The sequence below is a fragment of the Enhydra lutris genome, unplaced genomic scaffold, assembly GCF_002288905.1.
Source record: "Enhydra lutris kenyoni isolate GAN:26980312 unplaced genomic scaffold, ASM228890v2 scaffoldscaffold9, whole genome shotgun sequence".
NCBI lineage: Eukaryota > Metazoa > Chordata > Mammalia > Carnivora > Mustelidae > Enhydra > Enhydra lutris.
This window is the reverse complement of record NW_019154093.1, coordinates 80728600-80740979: the sequence shown is the minus strand read 5'-3', so window position 1 is coordinate 80740979 and position 12380 is coordinate 80728600. Positions and strand designations below refer to the sequence as shown.

The following is a 12380-nucleotide window of genomic DNA, read 5'->3' as shown; positions in this document are numbered from 1 at the left end:
AAAAACACTAATTCAAAAAAATGTATGTACCCCTATGTTCACTGCAGCATTATTTACAATCACCAAGATATGGAAGCAACCTAAGTGTCTATCGACAGATGAATAAAGAAGATGTGGTGCACATATAAACAATGGACTATTACTCAGCCATAAAAAATAAAACTTGGCCATTTGTGACAACATAGGTGGACCCGGAGGATATTATGCTAAGTGAAGTAAGTCGGAGAAAGACAACTGCTATATAATTCCACTCATATGTGGAATCTAAATATCAAAACAAACTAAACAAATAAAAATGACTCATAAATACAGAGAACAAACTAGTGGTTGCCAGAAGAGAGGGAGTTGGGGGAATGGGAGAAATTGGTGAAGGGGATTAAGCGGTACAAACAGCCCATTATATAACAAACAAGTCATGGGGATGTGATGCACAGCAAGGGAATACAGTCAATAATATTGTAGTAACTTTGTATAGTGACAGATGGTAACCAGACCTACCAAGGTGATATAAAATATAGAAAGAATCACTATGTTATATACCTGAAGCTAATATAATATTGAATGTCAATTACGAGTCAATTTTTAAAAAAGGAGTAATAGTGAAAAAAACAAAACCCGCAGAAACAACCCCAAAGTCATCAACTGATGAATGGATAAACAACAGTGGTAGATTCAAAAAATGGAATATTATTCAGGCATAAAATATATCCAAATACTGATACATACTATAATATGGAAGAAGCTTTAAAACATTTTGCTAAACGATGGGGCGCCTGTGTGGCTCAGTGGGTTAAAGCCTCTGCCTTCAGTTCAGGTCATGATCCCAGGGTCCTGGGATCAAGCCCCACATCAGGCTCTCTGCTGAGCAGGGAGCCCCGCTTCCCTCTCTCTCTCTGCCTGCCTCTCTGCCTACTTGTGATCTCTGATAAATAAATAAAATCTTAAAAAAAAAAAAAATTTGCTAAACGAAAGAAGCCAATCACAAAGACCACGTAATATGTGATTTTTATGAAAAGTTCAGAACAAGCAAATCTATAGAGATGCAGTATAGATTAGTGGTTGTTTAAGGCTGCAAGGGGTAGGAGAACCAGCAAATAGGTAGGTGATAGCTAAACGGCACAGTATTTCTTTGGGGGGGGGGGGTTAAATGAAAATCTTCTAAAATTGATGTTGGTGATTGTTACAAAACACTGTGGATAGACTAAAAACCATTCAATTGCATACTCTGGGTCAAATATATGGTATAGGGGTTATATCTCAATAAAACTGCTTTAAAAGAATGTTTTTATTCTTACTTCAAAAGTGATAGATGTTCATTATCAAATTTAGATTAATAAAGGAAAACAAATAGGAGAAAATAAAAACAAACATTAAGGAAAAAACACAACATATATTTATGTCAAGTATTCTGTAACATCATTTTTTTTTAAAGATTTTATTTAGTTGACAGAGAGAGATCACAAGTAGGTAGAGAGGCAGGCAGAGAGAGAGGAGGAAGCAGGCTCCCTGCTGAGCTGAGAGCCCGATGCAGGACTCGATCCCAGGACCCTGAGATCATGACCTGAGCCAAAGGCAGAGAGGCTTAAGCCACTGAGCCACCCAGGTGCCCCTGTAACATAATTTTTAATGGCTGCATAGTATATTGCCACTGAAGGTGCAATAATTTATTTAACCAAATCTCTTTCATAGGTACAGTGTCCAGGCAGTAGGCACTAGACACAAGCAGTTATTAATTAAAAGTAAATAAAATTTAACATGGAGTTCTACAACTGCACCAACATTTCCAATGCTCAACACCATATGTGGTTAGTGATGCTTGTACCGACAGCACAGATACAGAAGATTTTCCTCATCACAGAAAGTTCTATCGGACAAGACTGCTTTAGAATGTTTCCAAAGTATTCCTGTTATAAAAAAGTTCAAAGGTACAGTACATAAACTTTTTATATATACAGCTGTGCAAATTCCTTTGGAGTAAATACCTAGAAATGAGTCACGGGTTCAAATGGCATACAAATTTTCACCCCCTTTGAAGCTCCGGATACAGGGATATGTCCAATCCCTTACTAATTTAATAGATAAAGAGTAGTGTCTTCTGTTTAAAAGCTGCATTGAGAATCATTATGTTGTAAACCTGAAACTAATACAGTTGATCCTTGAACAACATGGGTTTGAACTGCATCGTCCCCTTACACGCAGATTTTTTCAACAAGGTCTAATACTATAAATGTATTTTCTATTCCTCATGATTTTTTTTTAAGATTTTTATTTATTTATTTGACAGACAGAGATCACAAGTAGGCAGAGAGGCAGGCAGAGAGAGAGGAGGAAGAAGGCTCCCTGCTGAGCAGAGAGCCCGATGTGGGGCTCAATCCCAGGACCCTGAGATCATGACCTGAGCCGAAGGCAGAGGCTTCAACCCACTGAGCCACCCAGGCGCCCCACCTCATGATTTTCTTAATATATTGTCTAGTTACTTTTTTTGTATAAGAATAACACAAAATATGTGTTAATCAACTGTTTATGTTATGAATAAGGTTTTCAGTCAACAGTAGGCTCTTTGTAGTTAAGTTTTTGGATGGGGAGTCAAGTTATATGCAGATTTTCTACTGTGCAGGTGGTCAGTGCCCCAACCCCCCCACGTTGTTCAAAGTTCAACTGTATTATACTGTTGTGCTGTATGTCAACTACACCTCTATAAAATAAATCAAATAAAAGCTGCACTGATTTGATTAGGGTGGAGGTGAAGTGGAACAAGAGAGGGACAAAGATCTCCAGTGACCAGTCTATGGAGACACTACCAAAAGGATACCAAAGATGGCAGTGTTTGCACATGCTACTACAGTGGCATAGCACCGGTTTGTACAGAAAGTGGGTGGTACCACATTACACTGCCTCCATGTACTGTTTATCTTCAGTAATACCACTTTCAGGGTTAAAAATGAACATATGCTTTTTTCCATTTATGTCTGTTTTTTTCCATGAACCAACTTTTCTCAGTGTATTGCTCTACTGAGATGATAATCTTTTTTATGATCTTATAAGAGTTCTTGAGAGAGGATATGAAAACTCTGTTTTCCAAATACATTCAAATGTATTTCCTTAGCTAGTTATTTGCCTTTGTTATGAAATTTAAGAGGTAAACGTTTACATATAGTAAAAACTGATAATCTTTTTCTTTGAGAGGGCTTTCCTGATTATTAAAAAAAACACTTTTTAAGTATTTTCATACCTTTTTTTACAGTTAAACTTAAGTTTTACCTCACAGAATATACATTGGCATATGACATAAAGATCAAATATAATTTTTTCCTGTTAGAATATTCCCAAATCTTAATAAAACTTTAGGGGGTGAAGTATACAATAAAATTCACCCAAATTACTAAGCAGACACCCTTATCTAGAATAAGAAAAGTATATTTTTATATTTTAGAAATGCTGCCCTTGGGCTTTGGTTTTTTTCCAAGTATCATTTTCACCCAGTCTAGGCACAGCTCTTATATTTTCCTCAAAATAAAGAGAAAAATAAGCTGTATGTAAAGAATTTCAAAAAAGCATATAAGACGAGCCAAAGATTGAGATCTATTCCTAGGTCCATGAAAGACATAACTGTATTGACCAAACTGCTTTCCTTTCACAAAATAAAGGACAACTTCCTTGAGAGGAGCCCCTAATTCCATGACAAATGTTTTCCTCCTCTTAGTAGCAACATCAGCATAATTTCTCACTGACAGATTAACTGACTGTTATTTTTACCGCTTTTTTACTATTTCATTATGTTTTTATTAGTCTCAAAAATAACTGAAACATGTTACACCTTCTAGTTTTTCTTCCAGTTCTCCTATCTTTTAAGAGAGAATACTATTCATAAACCCCTATTTTATTTCAATTCTTTACATTCCATATTTCTTAATAAATATGTTATTTTTAAAAAAAATCTATTCCTTTAAAGATCAATTCTAAAGCTCTAGTAAGAAGATCACCCTCTCCCCAAACAAAACACTTTCTCCTCACAGAGGAAAGTCACTTCTGTCAGTCTCACATCACAACTGGTGCATGCCTCTACCATAACATTTACCACATCTTATTCCAACTACATTTAACTGTGTCTGCTTACCCTTCTAGCCTGTGAGCTCCCTGAAATCCCACCAAGTTCTATATGATCTTTCCTGATCTCCACTTTCATCCAAAAACTTAGCACGGAGCCTGTTAAATAAAACCTGGTATCCTCTGTGAAAATGACGGAACAAAGCTTGCCCAAGAGCAACTGCCCTCCCTTTTAATCATTTGTTCTTCAGATTCCTTTAATAAATACCTATTCCAAGCATGCTCTTATTTACATGAAGATATGCTTTATAAATAGGGGCAACCCTCTACAAAGACCGCACTATATTTTAACAAAGTACTTATACATACATGAAATAAAATACCACTTGTGACACAAGTTATTCCTGTTTGCATTTACAGGTAGAAAACTGAAGCTACAGAAAGATGAGAAATTTGTCAAAGGTAACAGCACTAGCAGACCACAGGGTTTGATGCTGAGGAATTCTAGCCCTTCGTGTAGTGTACTTTTCACCACATCAAGAAAGTTTTCAGATGAATAATCTTTTAACATAGCATCAGCTGTATAAGAAATACTTACATTGACCCCAGCGACCTGTTCTTGGGTTCAAATAATTTGGATAAAGACCATTCGGACGATCCATCTTCTGAAGTAGTTTCCGAATGTGCATTACCTTAACACAAATAAAGAATGCAATTAATAAAATAAATGTCATCAAGGCTTTATATTAACCTAAGCTTTGTGGGTTTTCCTCACTCAGAAGCTACACAATCTCCTCCCTGCTTTTTTCTGTGTGTGGTCAGGAAAGGCTTCTAGTTCATAACTGACTCATTATTTTTATAAGATTATATATGACCATTAATTAAAGATCAAGCAACAATTAAAAACATGCAGAAAAGAGCATGGGAAAAACCAATTTAAATGCCAACATTTTACCATCCAGAAATAGCCATCAGAAACATCAGTGATAAACATCATTCCAGACATATTCACTATATACACATCTAAATATAAGAACAGAAATAATTTCATAGAAATGGAAACATAAAATGACATAGTAAACTAAATTGCTGAACTCTAAATATTGATTCCACAAAAGCTATCCCTGAATTCCTAAAATCCCAAAATTTCTGATCCCTAAAAGATCTCCCTAATACTAAAAAAGGAAAAAAAATTATAAAATATACTAAAAAGCTGGAAACTTTTCCAAGGACTTTATCTGCATTCATCTATATAGATTGGATGGATTTTGTCAGTGCTTACCAAAAATGGCACAAATGTATTCTATTCCTGGTATTCTTATTTGAGAATGTTCTCTTTACATCTGAAAGATAACCTGCTTGGTATCCATGTCTTGGGGAAATAATCTACTTCACTATTTTGGGGGCTGGAACACAGCACGCATCCTTTGACAACAATGTCCCAGTCATCTCTCCTTTGGCTGGACTTTGAAATGAGGTGGTTTTAGGAACGGGCTCAGGGATGCTGTGACCCTCCTGTTCTTTCAAGGCTGAGACCAGCTCTATGTACAACAGTCTCAATCTGAGTAATTCCATGAACCAAGGTTCATCAGTTTGAACTGATGCTGCTTAGAAAAATGAAAAATTGCACTCTTTTGTCTTCTAAAAATTATCCACACATTGAATCCTCCGTACCTCTTCCACATCTAAATTTCTTCTCAGAATCTTTCTATCCATCTCTTTTCTAATGTCTGTATCTCTACTAGCTTGTCTTGATTTGGTCTTCTAAGTCCATCACTGTATTTTCAACACCTCCTTTGTATTGCTTCCAATTTGGCCTTCATTTTTGGTGATAACTTTTTCTTGTAATTTGTTACTGATAGCACATCTTACTGTATCTGAGCACTTGTATTTCTGCTCATATACTTGATTTACAGAGAGGAGGGCTCTATTATCTTACCCCTCATGGTGATGTTTGGTCAGGATTTAACTGCTATTTTCTGAGAGGTATTTTTTTGTTATTACTTACATATCATGTTCCTTCCCTCTTTTTTTCTGATAATATCTTTGTATAAATTGTACACTTGGTTCTTTTTTGATGAATTACTCACTACTATTTTTCCTGAACCAGCTAGTCACACAAGAGTTTTGACATAAAAGCCCAAGGAGAGTCAAGATGCCTTGCTTCTCCCCAGATAACTGACACTAGCCATGCAGCACTGCTCATAAAAGAAAATCTGTCACTCATTCTCTTCCCTCATCAAAATTTCCTCAGAATTCTTTTATCCCAGCTTCTCAACATACCACATGTTTAAGTGAGGTCCAAAAAAGCACCATCATCAGCCCACGACCCTACTCACAGTGTTGCTCATGAGGACTACGATTTTGTACCTCAAGACATATCACTGATTTCAGAGAACCGTACTCTCTTTTTATTTTTGAAATCTATGGCCACAAATAACCTCTCTTATTTCCCAAACCTCGCTATTGATGGGTTATGCCATTGATGGCTTGCTGGCTTGTGCCAATCCTTCTTGCTATTTTGTGATGTGATAGACCAAGTATCCCTTAATTTTGTTAAAAATAGAGTTTGCAGTTCTGTTTCTCCTTCCTATCACTTTCAGGGGATTCCTATGTGTCAGGTCCTCCACTTCAGAAATACTGTGCTAGATCATCTTCACTTTGCAAATGTATCACCCTTTCAAACTCTTTATGCTCTTCTTTGTTTCCACCATGATTGTCTCTTGCTTTTATTACATGTCAGTAAATTAGTTTTCAATCACGTATAGTCACTTTTGCTGTTTTCCATTTATGTATTCATTATAGAAACACAACGTCTAAGGTCTCAATTTCTTTCTTCAGTTCCACAATATGTTTGTATCATTTTATGATTTGTTTTGAGTTCTAATTTTACTGAGTTCAATTGCTATTATTGTATAAATTACTCATGGTGACTTTATACAATTTGAAATGGGATTCTTTTACATGCTATTTACCACCATGCTTTTGTTACCTCCAAGTTGCAGTACTGTTTGCGTACTTCCCATGTTATCCCTTTTCATCCTGCTCACAATGAACAGGGTCGGTTCTGACCTAGACTTTGATTTGATATGGCACAGCTGTACTTAATTGTCCCTGAATTCCTTCCTACTGTTTGTCTGGGGAGAGAGAGGCATTCCTCCCCCCACTGGACACAATTTGAGATCTGGAGTACTAGTGTTCAAGAAGGATAGAGGTGAGAAGCGCCCCCCCCACCCCACCTGAGCTGTGGACAGTCATGTACTCAACAAACCCCAGCACTGATCTCCTCTGTGAGATTAATGGGGAGTACCAAGAATTTGTTGACTTGCTTTCTTGGCCCAGTAACAATTCGGTGAGAAACAAACTTAAGTACCATACCAGAAATCTTTTACTTTCTTTTTTTGGGGGGGAAGGCTGTCACATACTAGTGACATGAGACTGCAGCCTTTCCTCCTTTCATTGCTGTTGATAAATTTTTGCTGGTTTTTATTTACTATTTTTGTTGTTACTGTTCATCTCATCAGGGAAGGAAAAACTCTGTGGTCAGGCTCCACTGCTGTCTTTACCTGAAAATTATTCTCAACGGAAGAAATAGTTCATACACAGAAAGGACTATATATAGATTCTACTCACATCCCACTTTAAGAAATACAACACTACAAATACCTTTGCTGCTCTGCTTATACATTCACACATCACTGTCTTTGTCTTGGCTATATTCACAGTCCTCAGTTTTATGTCCACCATTGTCTTAACTCTACTGAAGTCACTTCTGAATCCCTAAACAAAGTATATTATTCAGTTCTGCTTGTGTTGAAATTTTTTTAAAGTTGTATCCTATTTTTTTTTTTCTTTTTTTAAGAAGGAGAGAGAGAGATGTGCAGGGGAGGGCTAGAGAGAGACAGAGAAAGAACCTTAAGCAGACTCCTATGTCCAGTGCAGAGCCCAATTCAGGGCTCAATCTCCTAACCCTGAGATCATGATGTGGGCTGAAATCGAGTCGGACGCTCAACTGACTGAGTCACCCAGGCACCCAGTATATTATTTTAACTGATAAATGTAACTACAATTCCTTCATTTAACTGCTGTATTGAATTTTATTATATAAAATGCTAATATAAACAATGCTTCTATGTATATAATATAAATGCACACATCAAAGAGTAGAACTGCTGGGCTATAGGGTATATGTATTTTAAACTGTTCTACATTTGTCTTTTAAATATAGGCCTTTAATGCTCTTAGAATTGTTAGAATCCACAATGCTACCCTTGTCATAATGGTTGCACGTAAGATCTACTTACGGAATGTCTATTCCGTTCATCAGTCTGCCTGTCTTATGCCCCAATAATTCACTGTGAGTGTTGGAAACTGGGTAATACAAACCCACTCCACATGTTTTTCTTCAGGAGTGCCTTGAAATTTTTCTCTTCTATATAAATTCTACAACAGTATTGTCAAGTCTCATTTTTGTAAAAGAAGCCACTGGGTTTTGACTGCCATTGAATTGATGCCATAGATCTATCTGGATAAAACTAAAATTTTTATGATATTCCTTAGCTCTACGTGAACATAACATACCTCTCTGCTTACTTAGGTCCTCTTCAGTGTCATTTAATTGTTTTGAACTTCATTCATCTTTTGTTAAATTTATTTGTAGGAAACATAAACTCTTGTTTCAACCACATGTTTTTGTAAAGTGATACTTTCTTGCGGGTTGTAGCTGGTGCAGAAAAATGCTGTTGATGTTTCGTATCTACATTGGTCTTTTATTCAGAACTACATATATGTTCTTATTTCTAATAATTTAAATACAGATTATCTTAATATTTTAGATAAATAATCATGTAATCTATGCATAATTACTCTTTCCTTTCTTCCTTTTCAATCCAATTCAATTCTTTAACTTCTTGCTCATTTTGTTTTTCTTGTCTTACCATGTAGGCTATGAACACTGCAGCACAATGCTGAACAGAATGGAATTTTTGAAAACCCACTAATGATTACAACTTCTCAGACAAAAGTAAATATTTTAAACAGAAAGGACATTTCTTTAGATAATTTAAAAAGAAAAAAACGGGAAGCCAAAGTCCTGATAAAGACATTTCTAGAAAGGTAAAGTTTTCTGAGCATTAATCAAGTCTCTTGGCAAATCTTAAAGAACTCTTTTATAACAAACACAGAAAAGAAGGCAAGAAGACCAACCTTTTTGTAGTAAACTGGGTCCCCTGTCAAGTAGCTGAGGTGGACAAACTCCATGTGCAGTGTACCAAATTCAGCAAGAATGCTGCTACCCGCAGATGCCCAGCCCCAGTTTCGCCCTACTCCACTGAATGAAAGCAAACGTAAAAGGAGACAGAATAGGAAAAAGACCAAACATTTTTTTAATGAATACATAAACTTTCATTCTCTTAATTATACTTAACACAACAGCTTATTTGTAGCTAATGGCTTATTTTATTACTTAAAAATTTTTTGAATAGGTAATGTTTTAAATATCAAAACAATATAGAAAAGTACAAAAAGTAAATAAATTTTACCCCAGAAATCGCATCTCTCCTCATCCCACCAGGCCCCACAGATAATCACTTTCATTAGTTTCTTATGTATTACTACAGAAATTTTATGCACACATAAGCAATCCAAATATTTTTTTCCTTTATTAAACAGAATACAGCAAAGTACACCTACAGCTCATTATCCTGCCTTTTACTCTTAAGATGCACTGCAGTGGACTTTCCAGATCAGTTCATACATGATTTTCTTTTTTACAGCTGCACAGAATTCCATGATATTAATGATTTTCAACTGGAATGCCCCACCCCAGGGGTATATGAAAGTGTGTGTGTGAGAGCATTGCAAGTTGTATCAAACCTTGAAGGTGCAATTATATTTATTGTGCTAGGGCCAAAGATGTAACATGTCCAACAATGGTCAGCACAGTGTCACACAATAAAGAACTGTCCTGCCCCACATGCTGATAGGACCTGTGTAAAAAATTAAGTAAATTATGAACCAACATCATTATCAATCATCTGCTGGTGGTCCTTTCGCATTTTTCTAATATTCTGCTATTAATAACAACTTCCACAGTGAATAATTTTATGTACATTTCTTTTGTGTAGATATATCTCTAGGGTATTTTCCTGCCTTTTTCAGCCTGCCTCATAATTTATTGGAAGCTATACAATATAAGTGAAAAAGCATAGACCCTTTGAGCATTACACCCTTTCTAAAGGTTAAGTTTCTTCTGAAACACAGGGCGAGTACACAGGGTGAGTACAGGCAGACTACTCAGGTGTCAGGCTTTGCTAAGGGTAGTCTACTTCCATTTTACCTGCTACTTCTAGGGAGTTCCCTCTGGGATCTCAGCTGGAAGCCTGAGGTGTTCCCAAGGGCCCTTCACCTTTGCAGCCTTAAACACTAACTTTTGCCTTCCCCATACCATGTGGCTGTTAATTTTTTTTTCCTTGACTCTTGCCCTATGCATGTAAAACTGCATAAACAGTCAACAACTTGAGGGAAATTTGTACATAAACCACTGGGCTTTTCTCCTCTGCAATTTCCTCCTGCCTTGAGATTTTTGTCCCTCATGCCTCAGCCACTCTGACGACTCTAAGACCTGACCATAGTGCCCTCTGACCCAAATAACCACCACTTCAGGCTTGGCCTTTATGCCTGCATCATGATTTGGAACATGCTCTCAGGGAAAAGGCCAATGTTTATATGGAGACAATGCTCTCCTAGGAAGCTCTATCTGAGTTAGTTGCTCTCCAAGACCACTGAACCATTTTGTCTAGCTTCTATGATTGGTTTTGGTAGGAAGATTGGTCTGATACAAGGTATTCCATGGTTGGAACTGGAAGTCTAGATTAATTTTTCAAGTAGCATAGTTCATGGGTTATTCCTATGAGAGCTCTAAACCATTCTTCAGGGTCTTTTCTACTTTTAGGAGGAAGTAAAAATACAAGTCTTTCTCTTATTTTATATCCACTTGTATACTGCCAATTCAATACACCATTATTATTTATCTGTCTTGAGAAAACATTAAAATAGATATTAAGACACTACTACCTTGCTTAAAGTTCTTTAATTGGTTGGTGCTAATTTTACACTGTCTTTGAAAATATGATAGGAAGGCAAATACCACACACAGATTCTTTTGTAGCTAGAAGTCAGAATCAAGGAAGAAATATGGATACAGTAACTGTACAGTCATTCATTTCCAAATATTAAGAGCCTAGGGGCACCTGGGTGGCTCAATGGGTTAAGCCTCTGCCTTCGGCTCGGGTCATGGTCTCGGGGTCCTGAGATCGAGGCCCACATCGGGCTCTCTGCTCAGCAGGGAGCCTGCTTCCCCCTCTCCCTCTGCCTGCCTCTCTGCCTACTTGTCATCTCTCTCTCTCCCTCTCTCTCTCTCTCCCTGTCAAATAAATAAATAAATAATAAAATAAAAAATCAAGAGCCTATCATGCTCTGGGAGATAACAGTAGTGAACCTGACCTAGAACATTCCTACTCCTAAACTAAATAAAACCATTTGAAATAGAGATAATTGTTATGAAGAAAATTTACTAGAGAAATAGAACATTAAGCACTAGTGACAGAAGTTAAATGAAAGGCTCTTTATGTATAACAGAGAAATTGTTTCTGAAATGACACAATTTGCGCTGAAATCTACATTAAGAGAAGGAGCCAGTGATGAATAGCTCTGGAAGAAGAGCATTTCCAGTAGAGGAAACAACAAATGCAATGACCCTGAGGAAAAGGAAGGTGGCTGATGTGGCTACAGAGCAGGAAGGGGAAGTGAATGATAGAGGATGAGGTTAGAGGGCTAGGTATAATTTAAACTACATAAGAATTCTGTAAGGCCATGCTAAATTTAAACCATTTTTATTCTAAGTGTGATGGAAAGTCACGGGGGATTTTAAGAAATGTAACATCATATTTAAGGAAGAAAGCATACTATTTAGAAAGATTACAAAGGCATCGGCATGATGAATGGATTACAGTGTGGTCAAGTATAAACACGAAGTCCCTAGGAAGTCCAACAGCTTACCCTTCCCTATAAAAACTTCCTGTCCGAAGGTCCCAAAGGAAAGTTTCATTCAAAGTACCTTTAAACAGTTTTCAAAACACTAAATGCTAAACAAGATTTTTCATGTACTTCAGACACAACTCACAGAAACAATCTAAAATGTTAAATTTGATACCTGTCTACATTTCAACAACTCGGAAAAATAAAAAAAATCCCTAAGAAGAAGATATAACACTGATGAGAACAGAACAGCTCCAACTATACAAAGGTGATGAGGTGACAAAAATAACCAGATC

The 12380-nt window shown here is 36.7% G+C and overlaps 1 protein-coding gene across 1 annotated transcript in view; it reads right to left on the bottom strand.

Annotated features, from left to right (window-relative positions):
• LOC111143503 (mannosidase alpha class 1A member 2) overlaps positions 1–12380 on the bottom strand; it is a 192433-nt gene that overhangs the window by 59074 nt on the left and 120979 nt on the right. The window contains exons 7-8 of the mRNA XM_022497308.1: positions 9253–9376; positions 4646–4739 (exon numbers count right to left, since the gene is read on the bottom strand). Coding sequence (XP_022353016.1) covers positions 4646–4739; positions 9253–9376 — 218 coding nt within the window. The remainder of the gene's footprint in view (positions 1–4645; positions 4740–9252; positions 9377–12380) is intronic.